This window comes from Rhea americana, unplaced genomic scaffold, assembly GCF_003343005.1.
Source record: "Rhea americana isolate MKP2758 unplaced genomic scaffold, rheAme1 scaffold_227, whole genome shotgun sequence".
Lineage (NCBI taxonomy): Eukaryota > Metazoa > Chordata > Aves > Rheiformes > Rheidae > Rhea > Rhea americana.
In genome coordinates this window covers 1,133,792-1,151,754 of record NW_028186343.1, presented here as the reverse complement: position 1 = coordinate 1,151,754, position 17,963 = coordinate 1,133,792, and the positions used below count along the sequence as shown (strand labels likewise).

Below are 17,963 nucleotides of genomic sequence, written 5' to 3'. Positions count from 1 at the left end.
GGCGCCTCTGGGCCGCGCTGTCCTCCGCCCCCGCTGCGCGGGGCGGCCGCGGGGCGCGGGGGCGGCGCGGGCTCCGCTGGCTTTTGTGGTCGCGGCTGGGGAACACTTAGAGCACGGTTCGTGCGCGCTCCCGCAGCGGCTCTGCTGGACCTGCTTTGCTGCACGGGGGAAGAGCCCGAGGGAAATGGGAAATGGAGGAGTCGAGAGAAGTTTGGAAGGGGGGACGGCGGGGCGAGGCATTTCTGTAGCGTTCTGCCGGTATCGTTTGGGGTTTCTCGGTCTCCTTCCTCCGCCTCCCTCCCCCCCGAGGGGGATGAATTATTTAGCACCCTTGTTTTCAGTTCAGCCCTAAAGCTTAGTCCAGGCGACTTTCATGACTAGAAGAAAAAAAGAAAAAAAAAAGAAAAAAGGGAGATGGTAGATCTGTAAAAATCATGTCTGGCGCGGAGCAGCCCAGCTGTGATCTCTAGTGTGCACTCGGCTGTTTTGACTACGACAGCCAGGCTCACGCTGGAGATTCCCCTTCTTAGCAGTGACCTAACGGAGAAGCCTGTTGTTCAGTATCTATTTTGCATGAGCTACTATACTGTAGCAGTCGCTGCTTCATTCAGCTAAAGAGAGAGCAGATAAGAGGATTCCAATTTAATTAGCAGTTTGTTAAAACCAGTCAGCTTTGTCTGGTCACATGTTTATAATTTTAGAACATATGTCTTAATTGCAGTAAATTTTGGTGTGCATGAAGCGAGTGCCACATGCTGTTTGCGGCGCTGGCTGTGGCAGCTTCTTGTTTCTGTTTTTTTTTTTTTTTTAATATAATTTACTGCAGCGTGTGTTTATTTGCACAAGGGCAGATTTTTGCATGTGCTGTGGGTATTTTGCACGAAGCAGATCTAGGAGCTCTAGGAGTTAAAGCATATGCTGTAGAGTTTCTGTTACCCTGCAGGCTGCAAGATGTGTCTTTTGTATTGGAGCATATTCAGGTTGACATCTTGAATACCCAGATATTATTCTAACTGTTCTCAATAATATGACTTTTGGGTGCTTTAGCATCCTTGTCAGAGTCTGAAGTACTCTGCGTGTTGAGGCCTTCTTCACTCCCCCTCCCTCCAGTAATTATTCGTGTTGTTCTCAAACAAATAATTCCTATCCTTAATGTCCCTGAAATCAAACACCAGCAGCCTGCGCCTTCTCTTCTGCCTAGTTATCTGAGTCACTGCCATGCCTTGTGCCAGATGAAGCTGCTGTAATATTGCTGCTGGTTGAATATTGAAGCTCTCCTGTGTGTACTGTGATTTGCATTATTGTAAATAGGGAAATTTATGTATAGCTTCTCTGGTGTTATCAAAGATCAGTCAGCTTTAGCTGGGGTGCTAGACAGACTGCGGTCTAAAGGTTTATTGGAATTGAAAATACTCCCTAAGTCTTTAAAACTGGATAAAGCACATTCTTTTTAACCTCATATTGCTGAGGAATCCCTGGAAGTCTCTGAAAGAAAGACAACATTAGGTGTTAGCCTAAAAAAAGAAAGGTAAAATAATTGAAAAGCAGGATTAATGAAATTCCCCTTTGTTATGAGGATTTTTCTATGAAATTTGGAGAAGAAAAGATATTCTGAGGTTAGCGATGGGGTGCAGAGCAGTAAGAGATTTTTTTGCCTTTTATAGCAGTCAGGGCTGTCGTTCAGTCGTTCAGAGCCTCCACTTGCTGGGCAGAGAAGGGAACTGTTCTATAGATGCTTCTGTAGTGTGGGGAAAAGAGAGAACTTATTTCGTTATCTGTCAGGTCCTAATAACTTTACCTGAAGATCTAATTTGGCGAGGATGGAACGTGCAAACTCGTGTAGACTGTTAACTGTTTGAGAGGTTTTTGTTTTCTCTGAGACTTGACTCCCCCCCCTCCTTTTTTTTAAGCACTCTTTCTTATTCCTAATCATTATTATGGGAGTGTTTGTATCTTTTTTTTTTTTTTTTTTAATTTTAAATAAGCTGTTTCCTCATCAGCTTCAGCTCAGGAACAATTTGAAGTCCAGGATGTGTGCTTCTGTCATTCTCACGCCACTGTGAAAACTCAGAAGTGTAACCTTCAAATATGAACTAATTCATGCATTTGCAGATGTGTATCTTTATAAAACCAGCATTAAAGAAATGAAATGGAAAATGCTAAGCAGACTTTACAGGATTCTGATTCAAGATTACGTCTTTTCTGCTAGCTCCTGCTGTCGTTTTACTTCTGTCAAAATACTGATGGAATTTAAATTTTTTTTCATTTCAACTGTCCTKTGCTTTTGTTCATCTCAATAGTGATGAAAGTTGCAAGTATTTCTCTACGTTACAAGTTTTCATGAACRTGTACAGATGCCAGCCAGTAATGGAACATGCGGTTCTGGACGGTTTCGAGAAAGCCTTTTAGAGTTGATGTCTGTAATAGTGAACCTTTGAGTACAATTTTTTAGTGTAATTCCTGATTTATGTGACATTTTACATTTCCTCCTGGTTAGTGGTATGTATTGATATTCAAGATACTGAATATTGATTTTTCCTCATCCAGTTAGGTAGTTATCTTGGTTTTTGCTAAATCACTTCATGATGTATTCAGTGAAAATTATTAKCTTCCTTCATGATCTTGACTTGTTCCTAAGCAAGCTACAAAAATCTCATCTATATATATTGTGAAAGTTGGGGCTCATAAACTACTAAACGTGAGTCTTCTATCGTAAGATCTCTAATGCAGATTTTGTGTAATGTTGCTAATGCATAAACAGAGGTAATCATTACAGCTTTAYATTGGCTTGTCACCTTGTAATTACAACATGACTATTTTCTGAGCAAATTGCAGTACGTACCATAGACTAGATCTGTTTGTTTTCATGCTGTATTTACCTCAAAGCATCTTGAGAAGTGGAAAGAGCCTGCTTTTTCATRCTTACAGGGTCAGTCAAGAGAAACTGGGTCTGACAGATTACAAAAGAGAGTACATTTCTCTTCAGTAAAGTCCTCATGTGGTTCCCCAAAGTTAGATGTCACCATGGCTGCATGATCGTTCTCAGGGCTTTGAGGTAGGAGAAGCTTGTGTCTTAATAATGTAWCTTAGCCAAAAGATAAAAATACCTAGAAACATTTTCCTTATGAYATATTAGTCAAGATGAAATTAAGCTAAAGCCTCTTCTGTAGTAGGCTGATTGTATTTTATGAGCTGCCATGTGGTATTACTTTGGAGGGTTGTCTCTTCAAAAACTGCCATGGAAACAACTTTCAAGTGTTCACTGAACCTTTTGATTTCTGTTCTTTCATACTCAAAGATCTCCTTCAAAAGGTTCTCCTAATGCAATGTGTCCTGTTGGCTTGGTGCTCACAAGAATGAACATCAGGTGCTTGGTTAGTGTCATTTTCTAAAATGCTTAGGTTTTCCTCTGAAGTGTTCAGGTACTGATCCTCTTATTTTTGGTATTTTCTGAAATTTTGAGTCTGAGCTGGTGATATATTTGTGAAACATACAGATAGATGATGCTACTTTTTGAGCATTGTATGAATATGCTGAAATATTTTTCAAGTGCTCGGATATTGATATTTTAGTGTGCTTGTTGTTATGCAGAAGAGATTCCAAAAACTGGGAGACATGAAGAATACTGTCAGTACAATGATTCTGCRTGTCAGCTGGGGGGCAGGAGTATGCAGCTGAGCATTTTGTTTGCTCAGAAGAAAGGGATCCGGGAATGAAGAACGCTTTTGTTGACATAAAACTTGAATGTTTTGGTAAAAGAACTTCTTAGCACTCTGATGACCTAGTTTAAAATACTCAGACTCAGTTGAGTTGTGGAGCTGTATGTGGAGATTTTCTCACTATTGAAGTGATCGTCTCCTACATTCTGCGTATTGGATAATCAATAGCTGTTTTGTCTAGAAGGTGCATATGTGCATAAGTATGATTCTGTAATATCTATTCCTTCAAATCCCGTGAAAATCCTTCAGGTCTACAAAAACAGTGAAAAGTGTTGAGTCTATTAGCGTAGCTCTTAATATTGTAAAGTTCATATCCTCCCACTGTTTGTAGCATCGTGTGCACTAGGTGATGGCAGTGAATGGCTGTAAACTGGAGATACTCACCTACCTTAGGAGTATCTAAAGRTGTCTAAAATATAAMATTTTTCCTTTGCTGTACTCATCCATCRAGCTTGAAAGTTAGCTGRCATTTTTGTAAAAAATCTRTATCTTTTTCCCTGTAACAGCTGCYTTTCACTTGGCCCAGTTGGACATTCCATAGATTGCATCAGTCTCCACATCCTTTTGAACATCTGTCCTGTGTTTTCCTTTCTTTCACATTTATGCATTGTCCTGTTGTTATTCCCAGAGAGGTAGAGGGTGGGAAATCTACCTTTTGAAGAGTGAGACATTTGAGACCTGTCTCCAGACTTTAACTCTTCTGGCTTGGGGTTCAGTAGCTAAATTGAACTTCTGTGCTTCTAATCTGTGTTCTTACTCTTCATACCTGGACTTCATTATGCTGTACTACTCTTGTATTTGTTTAAGGCAGGAATGTTGTCAGAATAGTGTTAGAATTATGGTGTACTAGGTTTATTGTTTTTGAGTGTTACCGTAGGTAGGGAAAGTTAATAGTCATATTCTGAAGTGATTTTTTGAGATACAACCCTCCCTCTCAAAACTTAGAATCTAATACAGGTTAAAGTGTGTATATACTATTAGGTGTATAATTTGTGATCTCTGGGGCCAGTGAGTCTAGTGACAGAAGCATAGGGGTCTAGGTGAAAAGCTCATGATCCTGAAACTTGCCATTTCCCTCCGTATGGATCTGTGGAATTGCTGGCCCTTCCTGACCTTGTGTCAGCTTTTAACAGACAGCTGTGGGATCAGTTTATATGACTGATCTTAGTTGCAGCCTACCAGTCCCAATTTTCTGTCYGGTTCTATAGTACCTGCTTCAGGAACAAGAACGAATAGGGCTTGACCTCAGCTTGCGTACTGATAGAGACCAGAACCTCTCGTAGACTTGCTGGATGGGAGATAACTCCCCTAACGTTCTTTATCTTATATGACTTAGCCATCTAAAAATCCTGTACGTTCAAGAGAAAGGGACATTTTTAGGGAGTAGCTCATGTGGTCCTGGAGGTAGATCCAGGCTCAGGTAAGCCACATCACCCAGATGCCTTTTTCTCTCTGTAAAGGGTTTTCGGGTGACTTCATCAAATCTATATGTCTATATCGTAAACATCTGAAGTTAGATTAAATGAATCCCACATGCTAATGTCTGCAGGGGACTACTGCAGCAACCTACCCACTTCTGAAGAAGTGGACAGACTGTACCAAGCTTGTTTCACTATCTTTGATGCCAGGCACTCTGCTAGTAGCAGATACTCAGGAAAGGTTAAGCAGAAAAATCCTCTTAAAACGGTGAAAGGCTGGATGTTAGGCAAAACCAGAAACTCCTGCCACTTTCTAGATGTGCTCTGCTAATCACTTATTTTGGTGGTGAGGAGAACTTCCTGCTTCTGGCCCCTGAAAATGTCTAAGGAAGTATAAAATCACAGTAAAGAGTTTTCTTATCAAGGGTTTCATATTCTTCCGTTAGGTTTCTACATCACACTATTTGTTCATTAGGAGATCTAGAAACATCCTGTGGTCCTTGGATTTCTGTGCTCTAGGCCAAAAAAAAAGCATCAGAAAAACCCCCAGTCTTTAAGGYAGAGACAGGATATAATCCAAGATGTACCCCCAAAGAGATGTTGAAGTAACGAAGGCAGAATCTGAAGTTCCAACACGGGTGACCCATCACCCTTCTCAGTGTTTTCTTTTGAATAGAGAGAAGTACCTGACTAAATCTTAAGATAAGTTCTACTTTCTGCACTTCATTTGGCAAGCCTCTTTATCTCCTTTGGAAACCCTGGATTGGCTGCAGGACACAGTGTATGATACTTACTGCTGCTTATTTCAGTACTTTCCTAATTTATCCCTCTCCCAAATTACAGCTGGTAAAAGAAGGCAACTTCTGGAGCAAAGCTGAAGAAAAGGCAGTAAATATACACAAGCATTTTGCCCCAAAATCTTTTATCAGTAAATGACCTTCCAGCTTGAGGAGYTACCCAGCTGTCCAAAAGGGAACCTTTTTTAAGGTAGATGACAGGAAGAAGAAAAAAAATCAGTGTTCCATAGCTATATTTTCAAAACCATCTTCTTTTTAGCATCCCTGACTTKCAGAGCAGAGAATGGGAGGGCTAAAAGAGCAGGAATCCAGAGATTCTTCCTTGGAGTGCTCAGGGAAGAGCTCTTCCACGTGCATTGGCAGCGTTAACCTGGCAAGTAGTGCAGGAAGCAGTCTTCATTAGCCGGTCGCTGATGCATCACGCATGCTTCAGACGGTACATAGGAAACATTTAAGTAAAAACTCTTCAAGCCTCCTGACTGAGCGAACGAAAGCCTCTAGATTCTGCTTGGCAAATGGCCAAACCCAATGTTTTGCAAAGGCTGTCTGTAGACTTTGGTTTCTGTTTCACTAATTCCACCTGAACTTGTAACTCATCATCATCTTAACAAGGCATTTCTGGTTTTAGATAATTGCTTATTCAGCAAGGAAATGACTCCCCTTCCCTGCCTTGTATTTGTATGGCCCTGACTCATACTCAAGCATAATAGTCTCTCCAAGTAGATATGGCTTGAGTGTTCGTTTTGTGGGGTTAAAACCAGTTTAATGTCATGTCAACTGTAAAATAGTTGTTCCAGAAACTGAAAAACTTTAAGATTCTGAGAATAAGCTGTATTTTGAAGTGAGAAATTAGAAGTGAAATTTGTTCATTTTGTTTCTCCATCAGCAGATGATACTTGGAGCATGTGAAGCGTTTTCATTTGTCACCACTTTTCATGCTGCTCTCTTGCAAAAATAGTGCTACAGAATTAAGCAGTTCTTCCAGAAAACATACATTCTGCTTATTCACATCAAGTGTTTATTAAAAAAGTAAAAAAGAAAAAAAGAAAGAAAAAGGACAGTATTTACCATGTAGGCTAGAAATTGTAATCTTGTTCTGCTCTGACTTCAATGAGGCAGCTTTGCCTCATTGTTCTTTTCTTTCTCAGGCAGATAAAATGTCTTTTTTTCTTATTATCATGTATTTTTGATATTCTCTCATTGTCCAATGTGAACAAGACAGGTTTAGCTCAGTTGGTTAGAGCGTGGTGCTGCTAATGCCAAGGTCACGGGTTCAGTCCCCATATGGGCTACGCTGAGGGTTGGACTAGATGATCTCCAGAGGTCCCTTCCAACCTATATTCTGTGATTCTATGACTAAATGCAAACAAGCAAGAATGCTGGCTAATGCTCTGAAAGGGTTTGTACAATTTTCCTGAATTTGGCTCTTGAATTTACCCAGAGAAACAGGAACTGCCTTTTTTCTTTCTGATGGTATCAGTCCCTTTAGCTAATAATTTTAATATTCTGAATATAGCTGCTTTCATTTTTCGTAATGTTTTCATACCAACCTGATTTCCTGTTTACAGAGGTGGTGTCCCACTGTATAGCTAAATGGACATATAGATGAAATGAAGAACTAAAAACAGTAGAACTGTGTACAGAAAAAACATGTATATAGTAAAGGAAAAAGAAATGATGCTTGTAAGAAAAGCCGAAATTGGTGACAGAGTGAAACAAGAAGAGGAGATGCAAGAGGTTAAGACTAGACATTCTTTTACTGTTCAGGCCCCTAATCCAAGATCTCATTTTCAGCTACAGATCTGGGAAGAGATGACATGAGGAAAGCTAATGCAGTAAGTTCAGAAAGTTGGATAAACTCTGTGTTAGAACAGACTTAAAAAAATAAGTTAGTAAAGTGTGAGCTTTCCAGAGTTTACGTAATTGTGCTTGGTTCAACTTCTGATTTTAAAATATTGTGTAGTGTATTAGATGTTGCTATGCTATTAATCAGGGGCTTCTCTATGCTGCTTTATTCTGATTTGTTAGTTTTGTCATATGTTATAATGATCTTCAAATAATTTTGTAATCAGATTGCTTTTTACTAAAGGCCCCTCTTATTAGGACATTATTCAGGCTGACAAATTTTGGCTGAAAGTATTTGCGTTTGCCTTTGATCGTTTAAGGCACCAGTAATTGTGTTCATGGTACTTGGTGCAATTTGCACTTTGGACAACTTTGCAAAAGTTGCAAACTTTTCAACTTTGCAAAAGAGAGAAAAAAGAAAACACAAAACTGGGAGTCAACTCCTAAGTGATTTGAGGTACTCTGCTGGTAGTAACAGTTGTTTTATGTGTTTGCTTTTTTATATGTGAATCAGATCATCTGAGGTGCCTGGTATTGCTCCATATTAAGAACAGAAATCATGTAACACTGAGAAAGTAAAATTTGATCTCAGCATAGGAAATGGCTTACTCTAAAACTGTGCAGTGTCAACAGGGAGACCTCGCTGGAGAGGTTGAGATTTTGTTGAGAATTGTCAGCTTCTCTTCTTCTGGGAGGCTTTCCTAAACCCCAGGGAATCCCCTCCCTTACAGTACTGAAGTAAGCAGCATGGAGGATTAACAAGCACTTCCTTCCTTTCTATTTTGAGTGACTGAACTAGAAAGTATCCACCACTATTGCTCTAGCTCATGCTTACAAAAAGCAGTGCGGCGTGGTCCCCTTCTCCTGGCCCTCCTCTGCAAGTCTTGAATGCTTCTGCCAGTGGAAATCATACAGCAGTTTCAGGCTGATAAACTAAATTAGRTGTCACCAGGAAGTGGTATACTGTGTATATAGTGTAGTATACTGAGTTCATTATTCAGTTTTATATTTTATTTAAAATTCAGTATTGTATTTCACCAGATTTGCACTTAGTCTCAGATTTATTTTTGTCTTACAGTGCATATCAAGCTCACTTCCCTCCTCTTCCCCCAACAGTTTTTGCGTAATGTTTGTTTAGCCAAGAAGGCATGGAGAGCATCTTGATGTTTTGGAGCTTGAGAGGCATTTTAAGAGTTGTTGGAAGCATCTCACTCCTTCCCCTGGTTTCATGTAAACAGCTTTGCTGGCTGTCGCTGGAGGGAGGAGAACCCTTCAGCTGGGAGAAGGGTGGTCAGCAAGCAGGAGCTGCACTGCGTCTGGCCTCAGCCATCGGCTCCACTCCGTGCTGGCAGCCGGAGATCTCTTGCCAAGTGGCCCGAGTGGTGACTATCGGTAATAAAACCCTTCCAAAGGAGCCGTGTTCCCTCAGCTGTCACAGGATCTGGGCTCCTGCACGCGCGTGCTTTCAAGGGAGATGCTTTGCTAACGCATCTGAATTTTCAAATGATGGTACAGAAAATTTAATGCTAGCCAAACTGAGTAACTTTTTCTCCAGTCTGCTCCGCAGGTTCATTGCCAGCTTATTAGCATTTGTATCTGTTTGTTAGGATTTGTTTTAAAAGCTGAATGGTAGGTAGTCAAAAAAAACACTGTGCTGTGTGGTCCACATTCAGAAGCGTTCTTCCTGCAGGTCATATTCAAGTTGGTAAGGAAAAATTTGTACTCGATGACTGAAACYTCTCTTTGGAAAAGGTCTAGATTAAACCGTTTCTTCAGTCTCTGACTCAAATTCTAATTGTAAAATTTAAAAATTCACTYGTGGAATAGATTCTGATAAACTCGTTTTAACATCCGTTGTTTTACATATTACTTAATAAAATTGCAGGGGGTGGAATGAAGATTGTGATGATTCCTAGCAGTAGATTTCTTTGTGCTTTTGGCCTGGGGGCTGCATGTGAAATGGCAGGTGTGTAACATAGGAAAGTAGTCTGATTTATTGCTGTTTTGTGTTTGAAAAATGGCAAGTCAACAAATGAAAAGTTGATGTCTTTCTTTTTAAAATCAGTCTTTCTTTAATAATTGAAAGATTAGAGTAAATTTAAAAGCCTCTAATGTGCCTCTGTGTGGAAGAATTCCCCAAATTATCTGATGAACATCAATGCTTGCTCAGCCTTCTCATCCCAGTTAGCATGTTCTGTCATTACATATGGTTTTATTACACGTACTGCGATTCCTGGCATAGCATGGGTGGGAGATGTCCCACTGTTTGRGAAGTTCTCATTTAACAGTAAGAATCCACGTCCTCTGTATTGCTAAATTACATAATAAATGCACACAAAATGTTAGTGAATTACAGCGAGGGTGTTTTGCTTGATATAGTCATGGCTCTTGTTTTTTSGCACAAATGAAATAATGTGAATCATGCTAAGTTAATGTGCAGAGTCTGAAGAGTTCAACCTTTCTTCACGTGGAATTAGTCCTTTCTGAAAGTTTTCTTTGGACTGAATCTGTTATAGTTCATAGAATTTTCTCTTTGTTTTCTCACTCACATTAAAAAAAAGAAAGGGGAAGGGGCTTGGAGACCTCTAAATCTCTCAGCAACGAATGTGACTTGTATTTGGTGTCTGGTGAGGTTTCTAAAATGCATGCATGGGACATGTGAGAAGGAGCTGCAAAATCATTTTCAGCTGATTGCAGCAGCAGCGTCCTAAGGCTTGCTCCGAGTGGTTTTCCTAGCTCAAATAAAGGCTGAGATAATGCTGAGAAAGACCAGGAGCCTACGCATTGGCTGTCTGCCATCCCTACAGTGACCGTAAATTGTTTAGTATAGTTAAAGCAGCCAGGAGGCTTACTGAGATAYGGTGCTGTTGTGGTGCGTTCAGTTGTTTCAGGATTTGGAGGAAACTGGTTTACCTATGCTTGGATGAAGCAAAAAATACCCGATGTAGCAAGCATATGTAGCTTGAAAATACCATTACTGCAAGGCCTGGGGGCCGGAAAAGCCCCTCCGTGTAAATGCTGGGTGGGCGAAGGCCCTGCTGCTTGGCACATGGCTTTACACCGCTGTGACCCACAAGGTCTGGGAGCGCCTGGGAGCTGAGGAGCTGCTTGAGCAGGCAGAACCGTTCCCACCGAGCCAGGGCTGGTGCTTGTGGATGTTGGCAGCTGGGGACAGAAGGAAGGAACTGTTGTGTCTCAGGGGTCAGTCATGTTACAGTTTTAGATACTTCCTGGAAAAAGGAAACTACAAATAAATTTGAAAGAAAGCTTCAGGGTTCAGGAAAAATGGAAATCTCCGTTATCACTGGGGAGGAGTGAAAACAGAGAACAAGAGGAGAAGCAGGAGTAAGAAAAGTCTGCAGAGCAGTGTGTACGCTCTATCTAGCTAAAGCTGTTGCTTCCTTTTTGAAAGCGCTCATGTTTGTGTGGGGTTTTTTGTTGTTGGTTTTTCCCAAGTTCCTGTACAGCCTATGGAGCAGATCCGCCAAGCCGGGGGAGGACTGTTGCAGACAGACTATTTACGTATCTGCTTTTTCTGYGGTTGTTGTTGTTGTGGTCACGTCATCTGCGATTACTGCAATCATTTTCTTTGCCTCCACCTTCTAATAAGTTTTAAAGAATTTTGCTCATGCCAAAAGTAAAGCTAAAATATCAAAGCAAGCTCTTTAAGCAAAGATAAAAGAATAAATATTTATGTATCTTGCTCTCTGAGCAGGTTTGGAGAGTGGAATTCATTTTCTGTCCGGTACTCATATCTGTGAGACCTTTCCCCCTCTCCCCAGCCCTGCATCCTCACAAAAAGGTATAGATGATTTGAGGATTTTCATCTTAAAGAGCTGCTGCAGGAAAAATCCCAGAACTGAATAAAGTGAGGAATAGAAGGGGTCGCACTGATATAACAGCGGTTTTTGTGAATGGTAACAGTTTAAGCTGCATACCAATGTATGCCAAGCGTAATATTATTTGAATTGCAGTTTTCAAATATGGTTCACTAGTGTGTTGACAGCATCCATATTAAACACCTGAAAGTAGTCTCCGTAGACTTATTAGATGTTGCAAAATCTGAGCTGACTAACCAAAATTAAATTATATTTTCTATCTGTCTCCAGCCTCGCTCCCCAAAGGTTCCCTCTGTCCCAGAAATTTAATTAGGAGGCTTGAGATGTATGCACAAGTATTTGGATCTACTGGGGCAAATGGATACTGCTGAGGAATCTGATTCTTAATATCAGGCTGGTTAGTCCCAGGGTGAAGGCTGTGATGACAGCAAGGCAGTAACCAAGCTCCTAATACATGTAGTAACAGTTTGTTTGAAAATACAAGCTTACTGTGGCTGGGCAGCAGTTGCAGGTTTTAGATGAGAAAAATTTAAAATAGGTTACCTCTCATTTTATTTGGTAGTTGCTTAGGGAGTCTTGTTCATGTGCATTTGAGAAAACCCACAAAACAATTTAGGCTTTGCTTGCTTTTTTTCTGGGAATAGCTGAGAAACACTTAGAAGGTGTGCTGTGGATTCTGTAAGACTCTTGTTTTTTTGCTACTGGCAAGAATTAATCAGTTGACTTTAAATCCAGATCTCCATGCTTGAAGGATCACAGCATCAAATTCTGTACACTGAAAAATCAACTCTATGTTTTAGTCCCCTGTCCCTTCCAGCTGGCTGTGGCCTCAGGGGTTCCTCCCTTCTCTTTCTGCAGGGCATCTGGCGCATCCCCGTGGATGAGATCGACCGCCCAGGCAGCTTCGCCTCTCATATGAACCGCTCCATCCTGCTGCTGCTGAATGTCCTGTCGCAGCTGAAGGATTACAATACCTTGCTGAAGGTCTCGTCTATGCTCCAGAGGACCCCCGATCAGGGAAAGTATGCTGTCTTTTGTTTAACCCTTTGCTTTGTAAAACTTTGAATATTTTGTTCATTGTATGATTGTATGACTGTTTTTTCCTAAAATGAGTGTCTTTAATTTAAAAAAAATAAAAGAGTCTTTAGATAGACTTTCTCAGACATACAGTGTAACGATAGCAAAAGTTACTTGGAGTTAATGATTCCAGAATAGTCTAATTTCTCTACGTTTCCCTTGGAAGTCGGAGCAGGTTCCCAGCCTTGCCGAGGTATTCCCTCACGCGGAGGGATCCGCTGGGAGAGCGGAGCACGGCAATTCCGGTGCCCCTCGGCCGGCCCCTTGCGTAAGAGCTGCGGCCGGTGGAGCGGGTCGTGGCCCCGGCGCCCTGCGTCTCGTAATCCCTCGCTGGCCGGRCAGTGGCTCTGCGGCTGTTGGCAGCTGATGCTCCTTAAAAAGCTTATCCTATTTGGGGGTGACCTAATTGTAATTACATTAACTCTATTTAAGAAGAAGAAGGGGAAAAAAAAGCTATTTAATGTGGGCTATGTAGAGGTTCTTATCATTGGGAAGACCAAAATAAACATCTAAGGAAAACACTGAAGCAACTGAGGTAAAATTCCAGTTGTTTTCTGCGTGGGAAATGTTGGAAAAGTCTCTGGCAAATGCTTAGGAAAGTGAACTGAGTGACTGATGGCAATAAGTTGAAGGCATTGAAGGTTTCTTCATGCATTTTTGAGTGTGAGTGCATGCGAATTTGCGTAGATCATAGTATGTCTGGGAATATGTCACCACATGTTCAGCAAACTTGAAGCCAAAAATATTTTGACTTTTAGCATATCAGAAGTACTGGACCATAGAAGGCTTAAATTTTGTCCTAGGCGGGCCCACAGTTGTGCTAAAAATATTATGTTATTTATAAGTCTAGACTGAATTTAACAAACAAGTAATTTGACATGTTGGATCAGCCCATGCCAGCCATGTTGAACTGCAGTCATTACAGGAACTTACAAATGCAAATATTCTGGGTGTGTCTGACATCTGCCTGTAACAATTCTAATTTTGAAAGTAGGGCTTTTTTCAGCGGAACTGCTGGCTGTTACTGAACTGATGATGTGTCAAATATTTGTATCTTTTGTCTGAACGGCAAAACAGAAGATTACTATATGAGCGGAATGTGTCTGGAAGAAAATGCTTATATTAAAATTGGTGACTTTGTGGCCAGGTAGTGCCCTTCAAAACTATTTACTTGATTTTTAACTATTTCTCATTAAAAATAGGCAGTTTTGAAACAGAAATTCGGTTTTCCATCAAACTCCATTAGACGGGGTTGGTGACTGGAAATAGTTTCTTTGAAAGTGGAATAAATCATGGTGTCACCATACAGTGGAGTTACAATGCTCTAGTAAAGTGCATGAAGTTTTAGAGTGAATAAATTTTATGGTAATGTTAATTTTTTATATTACTAAACAGAAAAAAGAATGTTAACTCACCAATGTTTTTAGTTCTGAAAGCTGAATCCAAAGGCAGTTGGTATGACCTATGAAAAAAGGATTTTCTGATGGCATTAATCTTATGTGCACAGTTTATCTAGAACATGAAAATCTCCTGACACTTCTAGATGGCTTTGTGTGACTGAAATTCTTTTTCAAGAAAAAGTTTGAATAGAAAGCTCGCATTTGAGAGGCCCTGAAGGCCTGATACAAGAAAATTGCAACTCTGGCTGTCTGTTTTGCTCTGGAGCTTTTAACACTTCTTCTCATCCTTCCATTGTGGATAATGCTATCCATCTTTTACTTTGTGAATGTCATCATCCTTGATGTTTGTGGGAAGGGGAGAAGTGGAGGGAAACACGCGTCAAGTTTAAAGTGTTAAATTTCAATGCATGAGTCTATAYGTTTTGTTTTCTTCTAATTTGTTATAAAATTGTTAAAAAGTATATATATACACACACACRTRTRTATRTSTATATATTTACATATATGCACGTGTGTGTGCAGGAATGTATGCTGGTTCTTGCTTTTAAAGTCCAGTAAGCTTTTGGCACTTAGCTGCTTTTCTGTTCTCGTCCTGTGGCACAGGAAGTACTTGCGTGATGCAGATCGCCAGGTGCTGGCCCAAAGAGCCTTCGTGCTTACAGTGAAAGTGTTGGAGGACACGCTCAACGACCTGACGCAGGTAAGGCAGCAGGGTGCGTGGTGGTCATTGATTCAGTGCTTAGATTCTCCGTTCCTTGACTCCCCTGAGACTAAAGGGCTACATTAATATTACTTATTTCTACTACTGTTTGTTTATAGGCAGCTGCACAGAAAGCTRTCTTACAGCATTGTTCTGTTGCTGAGATACAAAATCCAAATGTAGTGGTTGAGAATGTTTAATAATCAGTTTGATTCGACTCTCCCTTAAATTTCAAATTAGGCAAGTTACATGGGCTATGAGAACACCTGCATTTTCCRGTGGAATCTGATGGAATTTTTCTTAAGTGAACTAAAGTTCCTATTGCAGAACCAAAACAGACAGCTAGGTTTTGCGTTCCTGGCCATTTTTAAATGCTAGTCCTTGAAATCAGCATACCTGCTATTACATTTAAAGATTTAATTTTAAAATGTCATTTAGAAGCTAATCAATTTCCARATCCAGATAACTGGAACTTGGAAGCTTATTCAATAAATACATTCAAGGAAGAACTTGCTGCTTATGGTTTTCTGAATTCACAGAATATAGGCTTAACAAACTAAATGAAAAYGTCTTTAAGAACACTGCAACTCTGTATAAAATACAATTCTTCCATAAATCCTTGTGGAAGAATTATATCATTAGCAATTTCTCAAAGAAGAGTTGTAGTACTGAGGTTTTTTACCTTTTGACTGTCACCAAAATAAAGGCACAAAATTCAAATATTAGAACAGAGTTTTGCAAACTTCTCAATCTAATCACAAGAAGAAAGTTATGAAAGAATAACTAAAGGGAAGATTATGAAATTTACTTTGAGATTGATCTGCAGCTACCAAAAAAACCAGGCTCAGTTTTGATTTCAATATATAGAAGAAAATTCCTTGCTATTGAAACCTTGGGATCTATGTAGTTGGATAACACAGTATAGATTGAAAAGAGGGGGAAAAAARTAATTGCAGCTTTGGTTCAGTCTGTGGTTTTATATTCTCTAAGATGTTTTCATTGATTAAAATATTTTAGTTKTAAGACTTGTGGCTTGGATTAATTAATATCTACAAACAAGAATAAACAAACATGGAATAAAAGCATTTTCTTCAGTAGAGGCAGTAATGTAGAGGTACTCATGGTTAATATTTGCAGTATTCATAGTTGTGCTCAAATGCTCTCTGTTTTCCGTAACAGCCAAGAATTATTATTTTTTTTTTAAGGTTTCAGAAGATCAAGGTTCCAAGTCTTCTAACCTTGCTTCAGGAAGGATGACAACAGACGTCTCTAATAAAACTAATGCTGARGAGGGGAAGGATGTCCTCCCCAAAAAGCCAGTTTTGTCAGATGGAGTAGTACATAGTACTGAAAATGGAGTAAAAGAAGTGACCCAGGGACAGATCCCCAATGCTATGGACGTATTAGAACAAGAGAACAAGAATGACAAGGAAATTAAAGAGCTCCCTAGGCCTGGTTCAGTTGAGCCTATGGATCTTGATGGATATTCTAATGACACAGAAAAATTTGATTCTTCATGTAAACGCAGTGAACCAGACCGTCTTCAGTCTGGCAGGAATTCAAAGGAGAGAGCCCCAGAGAGCCGGACTGCAGAACTCTCTTTGGAAGAGCTAAGTATCAGCTCCAAACAGCAGCAGCAGGCAGCTAAAGGAATAGTTCAGGCAATACCTGTAGAGGAGCCTGTCCAGAGATCAAGCAGGAAGAGAAAATTACTTGAGGATGTGGAGTCTGGGAAAACACTTTTACTTGATGCTTACCGGGTATGGCARCAAGGTCAGAAAGTTATGGCCTATGACCTGGGTAAAATTGAGAAGATCATGTCTGAAACGTACATGCTGATTAAACAGGTAAAGTATTTTGTTAGTCATGATTTYTCTTTGGCCTCAGAGAAGATTCTCTGGGATCAAATTGTATGAGTTAGCTGGCAGAAAGTAGCCCTGTTCTTCATGATATTTATCAGCTAAGTATTCTTCACATTTCCTTTTGACTTTTTTAGAGCTGCACCATATGTTCTGTGGGAAGTTCATTAAAACTTCTAATTTCTAAAAGTAATGTTTTGTGGACTTGGCAAAGAGGATGCAAAGGAGGCTTTATTTCTGACTTTTTTCAAGTTATGAGTAGGGTTCAGTGGTAGTTGTCACACCAGGAGAATGAGTCTTCAAACTCTCTTATTCTGCATTTTGTCAGAGAGTAATGCCTACAGTAGAATTTATTGGTTGTATCTGTGGTAAATTAAAAAAAAAGATTTCTCTGTTAGTGGAACATGATTAAATCCAAGAATCACAGTAAACACTAAACCAAGCAAGATAAAATTGATCTTATTTATATTGAAAAATTGGGAGGATAAGTATCTCCTAAAGAGCCACTCTCTTGGCAAGAGCACTGCTGGGAGGGCAGAAGAGTTGKCTCTTCCATGTTTTTGAACTAAAGAGCCCTGTCCTAAGTTACTGAATCAATTAAGAGCTCTCCTACCAATTGCACGGAGTTGAAATTAAGAAAAGATATGCATCTTTAAATGTATTTTGCTGAAAAACTTCAGCTCACTCCTGTTCTGGCACAGAAGTAGTGTTTCTCTCCCTTGCCCCACATCCCCATTTCATCAGAATGTCCTTGGATTTATAGGTGACCTAAGTAATTAAGACTTTATTAATTGTGATTCAGGTAGATGAAGAAGCAGCACTTGAACAGGCAGTCAAGTTTTGCCAGGTGCATATGGGAGCCTCAGCACAGAAACAGGTAAGCACCATGAAGTCCCTGGCTTGTTTTAATATGCTTTTATTGCTTAGTTTGTGCAGYCGAGTCTGTAGTTGAGTGTTTTTAGCAATTAGAAAGATCTACCTTTCTTGTGCTGTTATTATCTGAGAGTAAGTGGGGCCTTATTTGTGGAGGGAGCTCTTCACTTTTGTTAGGCTACTGACACTGCTACTGTTTATGGCAGGCTTGAATGAGAGCYTTTACAAAAATTACTTCTCTCCAAGTCCATAAGGGCTAACAAACACATCAACTCTTCCTTTGCTAACATTGCACTGYGTTCCTCAGGTGCTAGATGCCCTTTCTCTCAACTTGCATCATTGAAAACTGATTTAACTCATTTGTGTTACTCACTTTGCATTTAGCTTGCAGTTGTTTTCAGCAGAAACTGTGAAACTATAGAACTTGAAAGACGTG

The 17,963-nt window shown here is 40.1% G+C and overlaps 1 protein-coding gene across 3 annotated transcripts in view; it reads left to right on the top strand.

The window, feature by feature from the left end:
* CABIN1 (calcineurin binding protein 1) overlaps positions 1–17,963 on the top strand; it is a 123,173-nt gene that overhangs the window by 71,831 nt on the left and 33,379 nt on the right. For all 3 annotated transcript variants that reach the window (XM_085305832.1, XM_085305833.1, XM_085305831.1), the window contains 4 exons: positions 12,477–12,640; positions 14,699–14,795; positions 16,001–16,642; positions 17,457–17,531. In XM_085305832.1, the coding sequence (XP_085161958.1) occupies positions 12,477–12,640; positions 14,699–14,795; positions 16,001–16,642; positions 17,457–17,531 (978 nt within the window). The remainder of the gene's footprint in view (positions 1–12,476; positions 12,641–14,698; positions 14,796–16,000; positions 16,643–17,456; positions 17,532–17,963) is intronic.